The 19,868-nt window shown below is 45.2% G+C and overlaps 1 protein-coding gene across 1 annotated transcript in view; it reads right to left on the minus strand.

Annotated features, from left to right (window-relative positions):
• OXCT1 (3-oxoacid CoA-transferase 1) overlaps nt 1–11,426 on the minus strand; it is a 129,194-nt gene extending 117,768 nt beyond the window's left edge. The window contains exons 1-3 of the mRNA XM_005282163.5: nt 10,920–11,426; nt 8,987–9,095; nt 2,075–2,165 (exon numbers count right to left, since the gene is read on the minus strand). Of these exons, the coding sequence (XP_005282220.1) occupies nt 2,075–2,165; nt 8,987–9,095; nt 10,920–11,027 (308 nt within the window). The 5' untranslated portion in view covers nt 11,028–11,426. The remainder of the gene's footprint in view (nt 1–2,074; nt 2,166–8,986; nt 9,096–10,919) is intronic.
• Nucleotides 11,427–19,868: the final 8,442 nt, after the last annotated feature.

The raw sequence follows: 19,868 nt of genomic DNA on the forward strand, positions 1-19,868 counted from the left end.
ACTACACTCCTAGGTTCTCTCACTGCCCCCAACCAACAAGATGCAAGGTCCCTGATTCATCATCACCCTTCCCTTGGAAGGTGTGGATAGGGTCCCACAAACTTCCTTTCCAAGGAAATGGTCCATAAGAACCACCAATATTAATCCAGTTCTACTGAAACAATGTAATATTTTGTCATTGCCTTGACGTGAATTCAGAGTATAGAAGAAACAAAGTAAGTACAAGTCTGCAAAAATGATAGCACGCTGGCATTACTTTGTTTGCTTGACATTACAAGCGACACTGTGCCAAAAAAGAGGTGTGGGGGGGTGGGAAAATGGTGAAACAGGGGATTTAAGAAACAAGCCTACACTACACTAATGACCTGTAAACATAGCACCTTGGACTGCGATCAGAGATTTCACAAGAAAAGGAAGTTTAGGTCAAGTCAGCAAGTCCTGGGAAAACTCCCAGGAGAAAGCATAAATGCTACAAGAAGATGCATTCATGATTTCACATTCTTCCCTCTAAGTCAATAACAAAACATTGTTCTTCAGAGTTACTATGGGTATGTCTATACTACCCGCTGGATTGGCAGGCAGCGATCGATCCAGCGGGGGTCGATATCGACCCCCGAGCGGTCTCCTGTCGACTCCTGTACTCGACAGCCGCGAGAGGCATAGGCAATGTCAATGGGGGAGCAGCAGCAGTCGACACACCGCAGTGAGTAGATCTAAGTAAGTCAACTTCAGCTACCTTATTCATGTAGCTGAAGTTGCGTAACTTAGATCGATTCCCCCCCGTGTAGACCAGGCCTACGTTGCTGACAGTGCCATTTTATCAGATGAGTTATTAAACAAAAGTTATCACCACTTTTGGTTATTAACCATCCCTTTGAGATATTGCAAAGGAGATGGGGTGCTAGCCCCAATGGGCTGGGCAAATTCAAATATAATTAAATATACTCTGCACATCAGCATCCTCCCTGCAGTTTCACTCTCTATCCTAACAGTATTGCCATGCACTGTTAAATAGCTATTATGTTCCACCCCAGAAGTAGATGCACTTCAGTGGGTGAAATTATTTCTATATACGAAGATTATTAAGTGCTCTGGAAATCATCATCAAAGAGTTCTAAAAATACACAAGATAAATTGTGCGAAGGCTGAGGGATAATATCCATACTCAGGAGTCATTCTCTCTTCCCACTTACATGAATTTCTTAACTGTTAAGCATTTTTTTTTTTAGAAGACACACAAGGATGTCTACATTGCCATAAGAGACCCACAGCATGATTGCAGCTGGCCTGGGTCAGCTAGCTCGGGCTTGCGGGTCTCAGGTTGTGGAACTACAAAACTGCATTGTTAATGTTTGGGCTTAGGCTGGAACCCAGCTCTGATACACTGTGAGGGGGAGGGTCTCATTGCCCAGGCTTCAGCCCCAGCCTGAAAGTCAACACTGCAATTTTTAGACCCACAGCCCAAGACCAAGTCAGCTGACCTGGCCTCTGAGACTTGGTGCTGCAGGTTTTTATTGCAGTGTAGACATACCCCAAAACTCACTGAGGAGAATCCCTTCTGCAGTCTTTTGTTGTAACAAAGTTACTATGTGAGCAACAAACGGAATGTTCAAAAATTCCCTACGACTTAAAAAAGGAAGTAGAGTTGAAATCATGGCTTTTAAAACAGTTTAGCCGAAATATGTAGAACCAGGTTTTGTGGTGGCATTCAACAGAATAAATAACTCACCATGTGCCACAGCAGTGACAACAGCTCTCGATGACAAAGCTTGGAAGTCTACTGTACTTCTATAGTCATGCCCAAATAACTGTTCCAAAAATAGCTTAATGAGCAGCCATGGGAATTTGTCCAAATCATAACAAGATCTTGGCAGCTCAAAGCACATGCACCTCGCATCACCCTTTTGGGATAATTTTGGCCATAGAATGTCAAGTCACAAGGATGGCTCTTCCTAGGGAAAATATAACCTCATTTCCAATGGAAGACTTATCATAGCTCTGTTAAAATATAATTTATGTAAGCAGGTTTATTAATTCTTTATATACAATATTCCAAGGGTGTATGAACACCTACCCTGCATTGTTACTGACTGCAGTTATCCCTTTTACTCCAGTCTTCAGTAAGCCTCCTATGAGGTTCTCTGGAATTCCACACAATCCAAAACCTATGTAAAACAAATATAAACAAAGAATGTAACAAGCATTCTAGAGGGAACAATTTCATCATAAGAAATAAATCTGTGCAGCAGATGATAAAAACCACATACATTCTGCACAGAAGAGAATAATCTGGTTATAGATGAATAAGCAGCTCAACACTTGGAGAAAATGTTTCTCAGAATAGGGAATAGGACTTTAATCACGCTATTGCCATTACTATGAATGTTGGTTTGGGAGGGTACAATCTCCTTTCCTTTCAGTCCATCCAAAAGTCATCTTCCCTTCCCATTATGTTGGCTATATTTATCTCCATACTGGACTTCTACTGTGGCTTCCCCGCTTCTGCAATATTAAGTTTAAGCTTCTTCTCTTCAGTTTCGCACAATCCATAGCTTGCCTCCAGCTACATCTCTGCCTTCATTTCCTCTGATATACTCTCCCTACTTCAATCCAGTCCAGCTTCAGTCCTGAAGGCTCTAATTCAGATCTCTGCTACCAAACTGTAGAACTAGAGTAACTGTGATTAGAGTTCTCTCTTTCTGTATTCTCATCTTTGTGAGAACACAGAAAGCCCCATGCAGCCCCATAGGCCTGGGGCAGCCCCTCTTTTGCCTTAAAACCCCCCACCAGCAACTTGTAAAAACCCAACTACTCCATAAAACATTCCAAATAAGAAGAGCACATGCTCTTCTGTATTTGCTAGATGGCAACTACCCATCATTGTATTTAGACACTTGTATATTTGTATAGGACCCATGTGTTTTTTTATTATAAACTCTGCAAGACAAGAATTATGTTCTTTGTTTGGATCAAAAACTAATACTTCCTCATGTAAATAAAAAAACCTATGCACTAAGTGTGTATTTCCCTTCAGCCTTACCATTATAAATTTGTGATAACTATCAAGAGAGCCCATATGATACATTTTTAAAATGTGATTACATTGATATCTTTAAAAAAAATCCAGCTTTCTATTTACAAACCATATTGATATTTCACAGTAAAAATGACAAATTTTAACTTCTGAATAGGAGACATACAGGACACTTTTACAATGTAGATATAAAAAGTGTTACCAATTGGCCAGTAAAAGGAAACTGTAGCAGAAATATAACCTAAATCAGTCTTTGCAGCATTTTTCCATTAGGGAATTTCAAAGTTTTTGTGGGTGTGTGCATGTGTGTGTGTAAAAGTTTTTCCTAAGCACCTTAGTGACTCAGGCCTGGTCTACATTACCAAGTTAGGTTGACGCAAGATGCCTTGCATCAATCTATTTGTGCATGTGTCTACTTTTAAATGTGTCTCCCACTGATGTAAATGCCCCATTGTGGCAACACAGTAATACCAGCTCCCCAAGCAGCACTGAGCCACAGTCGACGTACTGAGGTTGATGCAGCAAGAGCAAAAACACTGGTTACTTCTGTTGACACTAACAGTCCACCAGCAGCTGTCCCACAATGCCTGATACTGACTGCTCTGGTCACAATTTTAACTCCACTGCCCAGGGGTCAGAGACTGGAAGGCCTCCCTCCCCTTTAAAGCCACACAAATTTTTTAAATGTCTTTTCCGGTCTTGCTTGGTGAGCACACCTAGCAGCTCTCCATTGCGGAGTTCAACTGCCCAGTTGACCATGCTGTCTACACACTCCAGATGGGCTCCTGCTTGGAGAAGACAGAAAATTCTGGCTCTCCTGGGCCTGTGGGAAGAGGCTGTGGAAGCACAGCTATTGACCAGCCGTAGAAACATGGACATTACAAGCAGATCACACAAGGGATGTGGGACACGAGGTACAACAGGGATCAGCAGCAGACATGCCAAACCCGTGGGGGTGGGGGGAAAGAGAGGAACAAAACACAGAAATTGGGCTTGTTTTTGGCTTAATTGGCTTGTGAGTTGCTTGTTGGCTAGTTTTTGGCTTGTAGGCTTTTTTTTTTTAAATCGGCTCCCAGCAAGCAGGGGCAAGAGGCAAGCAGAGGTAAGGGGGGGGAGGGGGAGAGTCAGGGGTGCACAGCAGGCCCACCACAGTCCCAGACTGCACGCCAGGGGGGGATCTAGTCACAGAGTGCTGGGGTTCTTAGGGATTGGCTTGTTTTTGGCCTTGTTTTGAAGTGGGATTAGCTTGATTTTTGGCTTATTGTGGAAGTCGGGGTGCTTATTTACCACATGAAAGCTTGCAACTGTGATCAGCAGCAGTGCTGTGTGAAAGCCAAAGAACTGTGACAGGTATATCAGAAGACCAACAGTCAATCCAGTGCTGAGATGCAGACCTGCCTCTTTTGCAAAGAGCTGCATGCCATACTTGGCAGACACCTCACCACCACCCTGCACACCACTGTGGATACTTCCAAGGAGCCCAAGCCACAGGCCTCTGGCATGAACAGTGAGGAGGAGGAAGAGGAGGACGTGGCATAACTGGACTCCCCGTTTGCAAGCCAGGACCTATTTGAGACTCCACTACAGTTCAGTCAATCCCAGCAGTCAAGCACAGGTGAGCCCATTGCAGGGGAAGGAACCTCGGGTAAACATGTGATGGTATTTCAATGACATACTGGTGGCACCCCCAATTTAACAGGACACGGATACCAATTTTTCATTAATTTACTCATACTAGAAGAGGTAGCAGTACAATAAAGAGGAGTAGAATTGTTTATCTGCTTTTCACTCCCCTGTACAGTTTGGGGTGAGGAGGCATGGAGAACAGTTTGTTTATGAACACAGGGATGTCCCTTGAATCCTCCTGAGAGGTCTCAATGAAAACTTCATGGAGATACTCTGCAGTCCGCTCCTGAAGATTTCTAGGGATAGCAGCCTTATTTCTTCCTCTGTGTTAGGACACTTTCCCATGCCAGTCAGCAATAAACATTGGCAAGCACCTTTGCAGTACACAGGCTAGCAGCATATTGGCCTGGGCAGCTTTAGGACACCAGCAGCGGCAGTGTTTTCTGTGCCTTTATTACCCTGAGGAGTGAGATACAAGCTAAAAATCACCACCACCTGTGGAAATGGTGCCAGTATTCATTGCCATTGCCCTAATCATAGTTCCATGCAACCAAGAAATTCCCTCCTCATTTCTCTCACCTTGGAGAGCCATGGCTGGTGCTGCGAGTGGCACTGTGCACAATCACTCTGAAGCAGAAGTGCAAATAAGCACGTCCTGCTTAAAACTTTAGGGGAGCAAGAGAAGGAAGTGCCAACTCTTAACTTTCACTTTCCATTGCAACTATATTGACAAAGGCAGCTCAGTGTTTAATCTACAGCTTCTGCCTTTGCAGCATTGTGGGGTCCCCCCACACACACACACATGCACACGCACAGAATGCCTGAGCCAGATAAGGAGGGGAGAAAAGACAATTCAGGACAATATGTTCAATGGGATCCTGCAAGCCAGTGCTGCGTCAGACCATGAGCAAAGGACCTGGAGGGTGAACAGTGCAGACAGCCTGGAGAAAGAAAGAGCAGATGTGAGTGGCATATACAGATTCTGCAAACTCTTGTGAGCCTACAAGTTCAATATCACAGGCTTGCCTCCCTTTGCAGTCCACAGACAACTCCATTACAGCACTTCCCTATACCAGCCCCTCAACATTTCACATGGTATCAGGGGCTGCATCTCAACCCTTGCCACTCCACCCGGGAACATTATGGACAACTACAGCTTCACATGCAGCAACTGTGGCATTCACAGGTCAGTATGTGTAGGTAAAATAGATATGAATGTTCTTTCCGTTTTTAACTTCTGGTGCATTCATTTATTGAGTTTTAAATGTATTTGATTTTAAATTGCAGAGATTTTTCTTTGCACTGACTTTGTTACTGAATAAAATTTTATTACTTGGGAAATAATTCATCTTTATTCTGAAACCACCTACATACTTGCTACTGTGCGGTGTGACCAACTCATAGGATCAGTGACAGTGTAATAATCAAATATACAGGAAGCACCACAGAATGAACAGGTGCATTGGCAGTGTTATATTCATAGATATGTGCCAAGCACCCACAATTCCTAACCGGCCCCGAAACTGCAGGGCCAGGTAGAGCACAGTCCATCACAATGCATTACTGAGACTTAACTGTTAGAGTACTCTCAAATCCTCCCTGACCCAGATAGCTCGGTGCTGAGCTCTTCTAATAGCTCTTGTGTCTGGCTGATCAAACTCAGCAGACAGTCACTCCCCCCCCCCCCCCTTTGCTTCACAGATATTACGCAGGACACAACAGGCAGCTTTAACTATTGGGATACCCCCCACACACACACTGAAATCCATTCTTGTGAGTAAACACCAGCATCCCTTGCATCTACCAAAAGTACATTCAACTGTCATTCTGCACCTGCTGAGCCTGTAATTGAATTTTTCCTTGGTACAGTGGAGGTGGCCAGCGAACAGCTTCATAAGTGTGGGGAGCCAGGATAGGCTGGATTCCCCAGGGTCACTATTGGCATTTCATCACCACCAATTGTAATCACCTATCGGGAAAATAAGTCCCTGTTTGCAGCTTTCTGAACAGTGCTGTGTCCATGCAAACATCATGCACCTTCCCTGACCAGTCAACACTGATGTTGGTGAAGCATCCTGGTGATCCACCAATGCTTGCATAACCATAGAAAAGTAGCCCTTTCTGTTGATGTTCTCAGTGGCAAGGTGGTCTGGTGCCAAATTGGGAGATGCGTGCTGTCTATTGCTCTACCGCAGTTTGGAACCCTATTGTTGCAAACCCATTCACTATGTACTGCATGTTGTTGAGAGTCAGAGCCCTGCATAGCAGGAGGCAATTAACAGCCCTGCATGCTTGCATAAAACAGCCCTCACCCCCACTGGATTTTCCAACTCCAAAATTATTTCCCTCTGACCAATAGCAATCTGGCATTGCAAGTTTCCACAGTGCGATCAACACTCGCTTCTCCACTGTCAGTGCAGCTCTCATTTCAGTGTCCCTTGCGCTAGAGTGAGCTCAGTACACAGATCGAGGAATGTGACCTTGCACATCTGAAAGATCTGCAGCCACTGCTGGTCATCCCAAACCAGCATTACGATGCAATCCCACCAGTCAGTGCTCATTTCTTAGGCCCAGGAGTGGCGCTTCACCATCTGCAGCTGTTCTGTGAATGCCACAAACAGCCTTCAATTGGTTCTCACTATGTTCCACAGCAATCTGTCCTCCAAGGAATTGTCATCTTCCCCTCTACCCATTTGGTTCTTCTTATGGCTCTACAAATACTGAAGAATTGTGCATCCTTTGCTTGTAACAGTTATGACAACTGACAGAAGCATGGAGACTGCACAGTTCTGCACTGAGATGGCAGAAAGCAAGGAGGACTATGCGGGTTCATGGGATTTTAAAGAAGGCTTGAAAAATTAAGGGAAATAGATGCCATTGTGGGATGGAGAGTTGCATGCTGGGAAGTTAACCCTATGCTCCCAGTCATCCCCATCGCAACTCATTTCTGCCCTACCAGGCATTGCCAAAACTTCATGAAAGACAGTGTGCTGGAGGGTGATGGACTGCACCCTGGGATACCTACCCACAAGCACTCCCCGTGAATACATGCAGTGCCGATGCAAGGAGCCAGATGTGCACACAGACAAGCAATGTACTAATTGCAACGGCTTTATGCCAACGTAACTTGCATCAACCAAAATGTTTAATGTAGACATGGCCTTTGGTGCTCGAGTCCCAAGTTACCCATATTCATTAAGCACAATATAACTAGGGGGCCACACTCTATGGTGCTTCTTTAGACCACAAATAAGGGGCTCCTTGCATTCCTCCATTCCATGCACAAGCTCCCTGTGTTCCACCCTCCCATGCCCCTCTATTTCAGAGACTTCCTTCAGTCTCCCCACCCCCTTCCCTAATGACAGAGACTTTGTGTGCACCCTCATTTTTCCATTCCCCACAAACAGGGTCCCCCAATCTCTCCATCTGCCAGCGATTCTGTGTGCCCCCATTCCCAGGTTGTGCTATATCAGGGATCTGTGTACACCATCATTCCCCCTTTATCTCCTTCTTCCATAACAGGGTTCCCCATTCCCCTTTGCTATGAGTTCTGTGTTCCTCCCCACTCCCCCATGCCATGTGTATGTGCCCCCATTCCCACCTTCCACCTCATGCCAGAGGCTCGGTTTGCCTTCCATCTCCCTCCCCCATACCAAGCTCGCCCATTCTCCCTCTCCCCCATGTCAGGGGCAGTCAGCACCCATTCCCCACCCACTGCTAGCATGTCTCATCTTTCTGCCTGGGAGATAAATCAGCATGTTACGCTCTATTGGGAGAGTGGGCAGAGATGAAATAGGGTATTAAATTGGTGCCATCAGCCAGTTCATTGATATATAGACACTTGCAGAGGTGCTTGAAGATGCGTGCCAAACAGATGGCAAGAGCTCTGCATTCCCCAGCCCCCAATTTTTCCATCTTCCACTTTTCACCAAAATCCATATTAAATTTTACCAAACTGCAAATTTTTGTCTCACCATTTAAAGGGATACTAGTGATCTGAAAAAGCCATCCACCTGAAAACATTCCACACCTAAGTAACATCTAAGTTTTCTGTTACTGATGGTTAGTTGGGGAGGGGGAGTTTTCTGTCCGCCCCCCCCCCCCGCCCCGTTTTTCTGCTAAGACTCAGTCAGTTTCTTATTTACTGAAAAGGCCCTTGTAATCATCAATAGGAGAATAGGAAATGCTATATTAAAAAGAAATATTTTCCTCAGTACATGATATGTAAAAGGTGTTCTAACCACTTTTTTAAATTAGTCAATTAAAAAATTCAAGTTGAGAGTGTCCTACTTAGAAGATGAGAGGTTCTCGTTAATTAATACTTACCACCAACAAGTATAGTTGCCCCATCAGGTATGTCTTTTACTGCTTCCACAGCATCAGTATAGAATTTGGTGTTGCGATGACTGCTGGTAGAGAAATAGCAGCCACAAATCTGGAACAACATTAAAGGAAATCAGCATGCATGAACAAAACAGTTTGTATTACAGCTTTATGATGGGAAGTATCCCATGAACTGTGTAGGAGGGAGACTGCATCTACAAAGTTTGGAGTTTGAATAGCACAAAGTCTTTCAGTGTTTGAAGGGAAGGGGGATTGAGTTCCAACACCTTTTTGCAAACCAGTGCCCTTCCTGGACCTCCAAAAGATCAGTTCTGGCTGCTCTGCTTCTCCTGGCGTTCATGACATATATATTATGCTACTATGTTTATATGCAATATAGATTCCACTTAGGTGTCTCTTTAGACAAAAAATAGTCTCATAAGATAATCTTGTCTACAGAGGTCAGTGTATTTTATAAATATGTCCATAGTTAAATATCAGTATTTGTTCATTTCTTCCAATACCAGATTGTAAATGCAACTCACTTAACCCAATGTACTGATTTTAAAATGTCTGGCACTAAAATTAATTACGGGGTTGCAGCTCTAAATAGTACAGTGGGAATATGCTTCTCATTTCACCGATATTGTTTGGTGGGTGTGTGTGTACACACACTTATATAAAAGGAGATATATAAATATGTGAATATAAAGCCTTAGCTTAGGAAGCCTTCTCAAGGTGAAATTAACTATGTTTTCAGTTGTTGAGTGCTGTTTGTGATTTGTTACACAGAATCATCATCTGTTGTTTGCACTGTACACAACCATGTGGGGTAAGATTATAGGTCAACCACCCCCACCTGTGAAAATGTTGAAGCAATACAATGAATAGCATATTTTAAATTGATGAATAAATCTTACAAATTCATCAATATTCCAAACGTTGAAAAAAAAAGATTTCAAAGTATGAACTACAGGCCCCTGCAAGGTCACTACATGCAAAGCTCCAAATCCGAGTTTCAAGCTTGCAGGAGATGGGCTCTAGATCTAGAATTCTAGCCCCAGAAAACTTTCTTGCCCTTTTACTTTTCTAACTGACCCCAAGACCAGACCCCAGCCTTCATGTCCTGTTGTGTGAGGCACACCATTTATGAGTAATTTAAAAACTACCAAAGGGCACGGTGAAAGTAGTTCATTTTCCCCTTAATACATTTTAGCTAGCAATATAAAGAGACTAGTGTTTTCATCTATACTGCTTAGTAAGAAGCCTCTGGCAGCAGAACAGGCCATTCTGGGGCTGAGGAAATTTCCAAGAATTTGTTCACAGGTGTATTAAAAGTCACTTCTTGTCTTATCCAAAGACAACAGCTCATTATCAGCAAATCATAACACCTGATGACTCCGTGGTTTTTCCGGTCTTTTCTGATCCAGTACAGAGACCCAGCTGGAGGGAGAACTCTGCATCTTCCAAAGCGGATCTTATAAATCGTTGTCATTGTGCACATTACACACCAAAGCAGGCACCCAATTCACGCACGAACGGCTCTGATAAAGAAACGGGAAGGCCTGAATTCTGGCTATGAAGAATAAAGAGGGCAGGATCCTAAAGTCAGTTATTTCCCTCCCCAAGGTCAACCCCACACGCCGCCGTCGGGATGTGCTGAAGGACTCTCCAGATCCCCTTTCCACGCCGGGCGGAGACGAAACGTGCCATTTTGTAGCCGAATCTGACAGCAGCTACAGTGTAGCCAGGGGCTGGGAGGAGGCGGCGCGGGGCCCGCGGGTATGCAGCGAGGCGCAAAGCGGGGAAACAGGCCATCGATTAAGGCAATTCACAAGGTCGCTGCAGGGCTTGTCAGCGGGACGCGCTGTGGGAAGCCAGCACAGCCGGGACTCGCTCCGAACCGGGGGAAACTCTCTCTGCGCCCCCCGCTTACCTTGGCTTGGGCTGCCAGCAGCGCCGGGGCGCTCCCCCTGCGGGCCCCCCGAGCGGCGGGAGGGGAGATGCCGGGGCTCAGCCTGCAGAGGAGTTTATACGCCGCCATCTTCGGGCTTCGCAGCGCGCGGGGCGGGAGAGTCCGGACTCCGGGGGAGCGGCAGGGAGCTGCCCTCGGCCGAGCAGAGTACGCGGGGGTGGAGGCAGCAGCTGCCCAGCCAGTGCAGGACGGGAACGCGAGGCGGCTGCAGCGGGCGTTGCAATCACATGGGAGCGGGTGGGGCAGGGGCTCGGCGCTGGCTGCCCTTGACGTGTTGCTTGTAACCTTTGCGGTGGAGGCGCGAGCAGCTGGGGGTGGGGGATGATCGGGGGCGCCCTGAGCGGTGTGTGCTGGGGGGAAGGGGCTCAGCCCAGCACCCACCAGCCTGGGCAGGGCCGGTAGGGCGCGGGGCACCCAGCCTCCCTTCCCGGGCTCTGAAACGCGCTGCAGGAGCAAGCCCGCAGCCCGGCACTGAAGTCGGGAGCAGAGCAGGGGGACCACACAGGTCAGCGGTGGAAGCAGCGCGGGGTTAGAGCCGCTCCATGGGCGATGTAATTACATGATGACAGCTGAAGCCAAAGGGGCATAGAACTGGGCATGGGGCATTGAACTGGCCCCCCTCCCGCCCAGCAGCTCCCCTGATCCTGCTCTCCTATGAAATCTTACTTTACTGAGGGGCAGCGTAGGGCCCCTAGCACACAAGGGATTATCTGACCTTCAGAACTAGGTCTAATCAGTGGCCAGTTTCCTTTCCTGGCCCTACAGAGCCAGCTGCTGTGTCCCAAACACTCAGCATTGGCAAGGAGAGGGTGACTGGGTGACCTGACAGAATTCCAAACGATAGAAAAGCTCTAAGGAGAAAGGCCCCAATTCTGCAAACAGTTCTCTAATAACTTTATTCCTGCAGGAAGTCCCCCTAAATTCACTGGAATTACTCATGTGCATAAATGATGGCTAGATCTGGCCCTAAGGGACCTACTGGTAATATTTCGGGAGTAAGCTGATGATTTCTAGCAATGTACAAGTGTCCATGTTGCTGAGGTATTGGGGGAAAAAAAGACAATGCCTTTCTTTTCCTAAAAGTACTGTTAATAACTACAAATTCTCTAAAAATAATCTATGGTGGCCTGGGAGCTACTTTGACATTTGAAATAGGATGCCAGGAGTTGCCACTGGAAGTGAATTACCTGATTGTGTGAGCTATTTCTGCTTCAGCCTCACTTCTGAATATGTTCAGACTGCACATTGTGCAGTTCCTCATCCCTGCTATTGCCTCTGCAATGGATGAACTCTGCACAGGTTCATTTTTAGCATCCAATATTCTCAGATTCTATGACCATCCATGACAATCTGACAAACAACCGGCCTTACTCATGCTGCACCCAGCACTGATATCAAACACTTATCTTAATGTTGGGTAGATAGTGCTTATTAATATTTTAGCTTTTAGCTCTTTAAAAAAAATTAAGAAAACAAATGGGGAGAGAGAACATCTTCAGGAAGAGAATCACAAAATGAAACACTGAAAGCAAACCACACAATGGTGAACATGAAACAAAAGCCATGTTTTCTACAGTGAATGTTAAAATAACTACTATTGTAATATTTATTTCTGTTACAATTGCTGCCCACATTTTAGAGAGGGGATGCAACTTTGAATTATCCCTCAAGAGAGACAGCTGTTCTCATACATTTCTCATCTGAAACTTTGAACAATGTGTCACATTTGCTATGTTTAAATTTATACTTGTTTCCCTTTTCTTCTGGACTGCTATTTATGTATATAATATTTCTATTATGTATACCTGCTTGCATACAAATGTAATTTTAAAAAATCTAAAATATTGTAATATAAAATGTTAGGATTTTAAATGGTTAAATTTCAGCTCTCTCAGCTTAGCCACTACCCATGTACCACATGATCACTACCAGGCTTTTAGATACTTCAGCTGGGTAGAACATTACTAGCACAGATGATAGCTTGTTTAAATGATCACATGATACAATGCTTTTGCTGTTGGCATTTCTGTTGCTGAAAGAAGAAGAAAAATACAAAGCATCCCTCCACCATTATATGTTTTCTACAAATAACATGAGGGAGTTTAGTGCTCATGAAAGTAGAAAATCCCCTTACAGATTTGTCATTACACCACAGTTCTGAGCAGTGTCACCCCCTTTGTTCCAGTTCCAAACCACTGTCAACCAAAGACTGCTCAGCATGCTTTATTGAACTAGATGTAGATGTAGAAGAGAATAATTTTTCACCTACTGAGTCAATTTTTAAAGGAGTATAAAGTGAATGTTATTTATTATTTGTATTACTGGAGCACCTCTTGGCCCCAGTCATGGACCAAGACCCCACTGTGTGAGGTGCTGTACAAACACAGAACAAAAAGACCGTCTTCACCACAGCAGGCTTACTGTACCCATGAAGTCATGTGTGTGCAAACTGGATGATTGTAAGTGCAAACAGGCACAGAGGGATACATTTGTCAAATGTTCATACTTATAGGAGGGTCTTGGGAGTGCAAAAGGTATTGTGCTCCCCTTTGAAAAGTTAGCTCCAAGCCCAGCATCTTATCTTTTAAGGTTAAGAAGTTTACTACATAAATGACAGCATGGCAAATATGCAGTATTATTTAGTAGCTGAAGCACAGGACTAAAAATTAGGCAACTTACCTACCCTTTACAACATGTTCATCATTCCTTTACCTCACATTTTGTCCATCTTATCTATTTAAATCATAAGCTCCTCAGGGCAGGAACCATCTTTTATTATGTGTATATGTGCAGTGCCCAGCACAATGGTAGTGCAAATTATTATCAACCACCATGGTTATTATATAAGGGGGTTCGAGGGGATGATGGAGCAAAGACATGAGGAGGCTGAAGGGAAAAGCTCAGACTTGCAGATGGAAGCAGGACCAAAGAATTCTGAGGGGAGACTGCTGGGTGAGGAAAGTGGATGGTGGAAGCATGTGACTAAGAGAACCAGGCAGAGGAAAAGATGGGCCAGTGAAGGAGAAATAGAACTCAGGAACAGGTTTGCAGAGTTGGAAGATGAAGAAGGGGCACAACAGGTGGTCACTGAAGGTGGGAGGGCAAGGAAGAAGAGAAGAGCAGCTAGTCCTATAGGAAGAGGCGAAGAGTCAATGGAGACAACACCAAATATGAGCCCCAGGAGGATAAGGGATGGGTTGTGGAGGATTGCAAGGGACAATAGAAATCGAGAGGACTTGAAGCCAGAGGGAACGGGATAGACCGGAGAATCGCACTGTCACCAGGAAAAGGCAGGTCTACGTGATTGGGGACTCCTTACTGAGAAGAATAGACAGGCCTGTAACTAGAGCTGATCTGGAGAACAGAAGGGTGTGCTGTCTGCTAGGTGCTAAGATACGGGATGTGGGCCTGAAGCTGAAAAGGATCCTAATGGGAGCGGGAAAGAATCCGCTGATTGTCCTTCATGTGGGAACAAATGATACAGCTAGATTCTCGCTGGAACGTATCAAGGGAGACTATGCCAGACTGGGGAAGACGCTTAAGGAAATCGAGGCTCAGGTGATCTTCAGTGGGATTCTGCCTGTTCCTAGGGAAGGGCGACAAAGGTGTGACAAGATTATGGCGGTCAACAGATGGCTGAGACAGTGGTGCTATAAGGAGGGCTTTGGGATGTATGGCCACTGGGAAGCATTCATGGACAGAGGACTGTTCCCTCGGGATGGACTTCACCTGAGTAAGGAGGGAAATAGACTTCTAGGATAGAGGCTGGCACAACTGATTAAGAGAGCTTTAAACTAGGAATTTGGGGGAGATGGTTGGGAGATGTCCAGGTAATCTCCACGCTGGAATTTAACATTGAGAGGGAAGAAAACAAAGCAAGAAAGGATACAGTCGTGTGTAGGAGAATGGACATAAGGAAGAAGGGTAGTGTGGATCCCAATCTAATAGGTGATACTGGTGGTAGAATGTCTGTGCCTAATTGGGTAAATGTCAGTGAAGCCAAACGGCAAAAATTAAGATGTTTGTACACTAATGCGAGGAGCCTAGGAAACAAAATGGAGGAACTAGAGCTACTGGTGCAGGAAGTGAAACCGGATATTATAGGGATAACAGAAACATGGTGGAATAGCAGTCATGACTGGAGTACAGGTATTGAAGGCTATGTGCTGTTTAGGAAAGACAGAACTAAAGGCAAAGGTGGTGGAGTAGCATTGTATATCAATGATGAAGTAGACTGTAAAGAAATAAGAAGTAATGGAATGGATAAGACAGAGTCTGTCTGGGCAAAAATCACATTGGGAAAGAAAGCTACTAGAGCCTCCCCTGAGATAGTGCTTGGGGTGTACTACAGACCGCCGGGATCTAATTTGGACATGGATAGAGACGTCTTTAATGTTTTTAATGAAGTAAACACTAATGAGAATTGTGGATCATGGGAGACTTTAACTTCCCAGATATAGACTGGAGAACAAGTGCTAGTAATAATAATAGGGCTCAGATTTTTCTGGATGCGATAGCTGATGGATTCCTTCACCAAGTAGTTGAAGAACCAACAAGAGGGGATGCCATTTTAGATTTAGTTTTGGTGAGCAGTAAGAACCTCATAGAAGACATGGTTGTGGGGGACAACATTGGTTCGAGTGATCATGAATTAATTCAGTTCAAACTAGATGGAAGGATTAACAAAAATAGATCTGGGACTAGGGTTTTTGATTTCAAAAGAGCTAACTTTAAAGAATTAAGGAAATTAGTTAGGGAAGTGGATTGGACTGAAGAACTTGTGGATCTAAAGGCAGAGGAGGCCTGGAATTACTTCAAGTCAAAGTTACAGAAACTATCAGAAGCCTGCATCCCAAGAAAGGGGAAAAAAATCATAGGCAGGAATTGTAGACCAAGCTGGATGAGCAAGCATTTCAGAGAGGTGATTAAGAAAAAGCAGAAAGCCTACAAGGAGTGGAAGATGGGAGGGATTAGCAAGGAAAGCTACCTTATTGAGGTCAGAACATGTAGGGATAAAGTGAGAAAGGCCAAAAGCCATGTAGAGTTGGACCTTGCAAAGGGAATTAAAATCAATAGTAAAAGGTTCTATAGCCATATAAATAAGAAAACAAAGAAAGAAGTGGGACCGCTAAACAGTGAGGATGGAGTGGAGGTTAAGGATAATCTAGGTATGGCCCAATATCTAAACAAATACTTTGCCTTAGACTTTAATGAGGCTAATGAGGAGCTTAGGGATAATGGTAGGATGACAAATGGGAATGAGGATATGGAGGTAGATATTACCACATCCGAGGTAGAAGCCAAACTCGAACAGCTTAATGGGACGAAATCGGAGGGCCCAGATAATCTTCATCCAAGAATATTAAAGGAACTGGCACATGAAATTGCAAGCCAATTAGCAAGAATTTTTAATGAATCAGTAAACTCAGGGGCTGTACCGTACGACTGGAGAATTGCTAACATAGTTCCTATTTTTAAGAAAGGGAAAAAAAGTGATCCAAGTAACTATAGGCCTGTTAGTTTAACATCTGTAGTATGCAAGGTCCTGGAAAAATTTTTGAAGGAGAAAGTAGTTAAGGACATTGAGGTCAATGGTAACTGGGATAAAATACAACATGGTTTTACAAATCCAACAGATCGTGCCAAACCAACCTGATCTCCTTCTTTGAGAAAGTAACAGATTTTTTAGACAAAGGAAATGCAGTGGATCTAATTTACCTTGATTTCAGTAAGGCATTTGATACAGTTCCACATGCGGAATTATTAGTTAAATTGGAAAAGATGGGGATCAATATGAAAATTGAAAGGTGGATAAAGAACTGGTTAAAGGGGAGACTACAACGGGTCATACTAAAAGGTGAACTGTCAGGCTGGAAGGAGATTACTAGTGGAGTTCCTCAGGGATTGGTTTTGGGACCAATCTTATTTAATCTTTTCATTACTGACCTTGGCACAAAAAGTGGGAATGTGCTAATAAAGTTTGCGGATGACATGAACCTGGGAGGTATTGCTAACACAGAGAAGGATCGGGATATCGTATAGGAAGATCTGGATGACCTTGTAAACTGGAGTAATAGTAATAGGATGAAATTTAATAGTGAAAAGTGCAAGGTCATGCATTTGGGGATTAATAACAAGAATTTTGGTTATAAATTGGGGACACATCAGTTGGAAGTAACAGAGGAGGAGAAGGACCTTGGAGTATTGGTTGATCACAGGATGACTATGAGCCGCCAATGTGATATGGCCATGAAAAAAGCTAATGCGGTCTTGGATGCATCAGGCGAGGTATTTCCAGTAGAGATAAGGAGGTGTTAGTACCATTATACAATGCACTGTCGAGACCTCATCTGGAATATTGTGTGCAGTTCTGGTCTCCCATGCTTAAGAAGGATGAATTCAAACTGGAACAGGTACAGAGAAGGGCTACTAGGATGATCCAAGGAATGAAAAACCTGTCTTATGAAAGGAGACTCAAAGAGCTTGGCTTGTTCAGCCTAACCAAAAGAAGGCTGAGGGGAGATATGATTGCTCTCTATAAATATATCAGAGGAATAAATATCAGGGAGGGAGAGGAATTATTTAAGCTCAGTACCAATGTGGACACAAGAATAAATGGATATAAACTGGCCATCAGGAAGTTTAGACTTGAAATTAGACGAAGGTTTCTAACCATCAGAGGAGTGAAGTTCTGAAACAGCCTTCCAAGGGGAGTAGTAGGGGCAAAAGACATATCTGGCTTCAAGACTAAGCTTGATAAGTTTATGGAGGGGATGGTATGATGGGATAGCCTAATTTTGGCAATTAATTGATCTTTGATTATTTGCAGGTAATTAGGCCCAATGGTCTGTGATTGGATGTTAGATGGGGTGGGATCTGAGTTGCTACAGAGAATTCTTTCCTGGATGCTGGCTGGTGAGTCTTGCCCACATGCTCAGTGTTTAACTGATCGCCATATTTGGGGTCGGGAAGGAATTTTCCTCCAGGGAAGATTGGCAGAGGCCCTGGAGGTTTTTCGCCTTCCTCTGCAGCACAGGGCACAGGTCACTTGCTGGAGGATTCTCTGCACCTTGAGGTCTTTAAACCACGATTTGAGGACTTCAATAACTCAGACATAGGTTAGGGGTTTTGTTACAGGACTGGGTGGGTGAGATTCTGTGGCCTGCATTGTGCAGGAGGTCAGACTAGATGATCATAATGGTCCCTTCTGACCTTAAGTCTATGAGTCTATGAGTCTGTAGTACCTAGCACAATTGGTCATCAGCTCAATCAGGACCTGTAGGTATTATTGTAACATAAATAAAACTGTGTAGGGCACGTCTTTCTCCATCTGTTTGTACTGGCTGTTACAGAAGTGACACTTAAAATCTACACGTACATTTCATCAATGTGTCTGATTTTCAGAAGGTCTGACCACCCACAATTGAAACTATGGTTAATAGGAGTTGTGGGTGCTCAGCATCTGTGAAAATCAGGCCCAGGGCCTCTAAAACAGGGGTGGGCAAACTTTTTGGCTTGAGGGCCACATCTGGGCGAGGAGATTGCACGCAGGGCCATGTAGGGCTGGGGCAGGGAGTTGGGGTGCAGGGTGTGGTGTGTGTCGTCAGACGCTACCAGTGTGGTGCTCTGCTCTGTTCAATGTTGATATCAGTCAGCTGCATGCGTGTGTACCCTCTGTGTGCTGCCCCAGCTCTGTGCAGAGAGCTGACACAGCAGACCCCGAGAGAACCCCCAATGACCACAGACTCTAGTAAGGTACGAAGGCACCCAGGCCAGGTTTATTGTCAAAGAGAAACAGTTTTCAGCTCCCCGAATCAGAGATCCAAGGTGCTGCTAAGGTGCTGCCAGCTAGTACTTATGTGCTCCCTGACAATGGACCAGCTCAGTCAGTGGCGGGACTTTCCACTGCCCCGTAGGCCAGACAAAGACATCGCCCCAGGGATGTATTCTTATACACAGGTACAAACAAGTTACACATCACTCCTGACGTATTGAGGTGCAACCCCTCTATGTAGCAAGGTATCGCCTCTCACCTTGTACATGTTGGTTTGAACAAAACAACTCTATCCATCATATTACCCTTTTGACCCTGTCTTTAGGATGGGTCAAGTTGTTCCTTGTTATCTGTGTGGAATGTTCCAGTATCAGAGTGTCCTGGTACCATGTTTATATCTGTAGTATCCAATATACTATATAGGTATATGTTTATGCAAGATCAGCCTTATCCTTGCCAACTTCTGTGAGCAGGGCCTGCCTCTGGCTCACAGCTTAACTTTGCTTTATGTTAGCAAAGTCTCGACCATTACTTTAGTTCAGGCCTTAGGCCTCATACCAGGCCTCTGACACAAGGGTTTATGTTTCAGGCCCTCCTCTTACTACAGTGTGCAGGAAGGGGCTCAGGGAAAGGGGTTGGGGCACAGGAGGGGGTGCAGAGTGTGGGAGGGGGATCAGGGCAGAGGGTTGGGGTGCAGGGAGGGGCGCAGAGTGCAGGAGGGGGCTCAGAGCAAGGGGTTGGGGTGCAGGGTGCAGCACGAGGCTCAGGGAAGAGGATTGGGGTGAAGGAGGGATTTGGGGTGCAGGCTCCAGCCGGCGCCACTTACCTTGAGTGGGTCCAGCATTGCAGCGGCACGCAGCGGGGCTGGCACCACATCCCTGCGGACCCTGGGGAAGGGGTGGGGAGCAGATGGCTCCGTGCACTGCCCTTGCCTGCGGATACCTCCCCCGAAGCTCCCATTGGCTGCGGTTCCCCATTCCCGGCCAATGGAAGCTGCAGGGGGCAGTGCCTGCAGGCAAGAGCAGTGCATGGAGCCCCCAGTTCCCTGCCCCCCGACCCCTGGGGCTGTATGGACATGGTGCTGGATGCTTCCAGGAGCAGTGCGGGGCCAGGACAGGCAGGGAGCCTGCCTTAGC

This window comes from Chrysemys picta, chromosome 6 (genome assembly GCF_011386835.1).
Source record: "Chrysemys picta bellii isolate R12L10 chromosome 6, ASM1138683v2, whole genome shotgun sequence".
NCBI lineage: Eukaryota > Metazoa > Chordata > Testudines > Emydidae > Chrysemys > Chrysemys picta.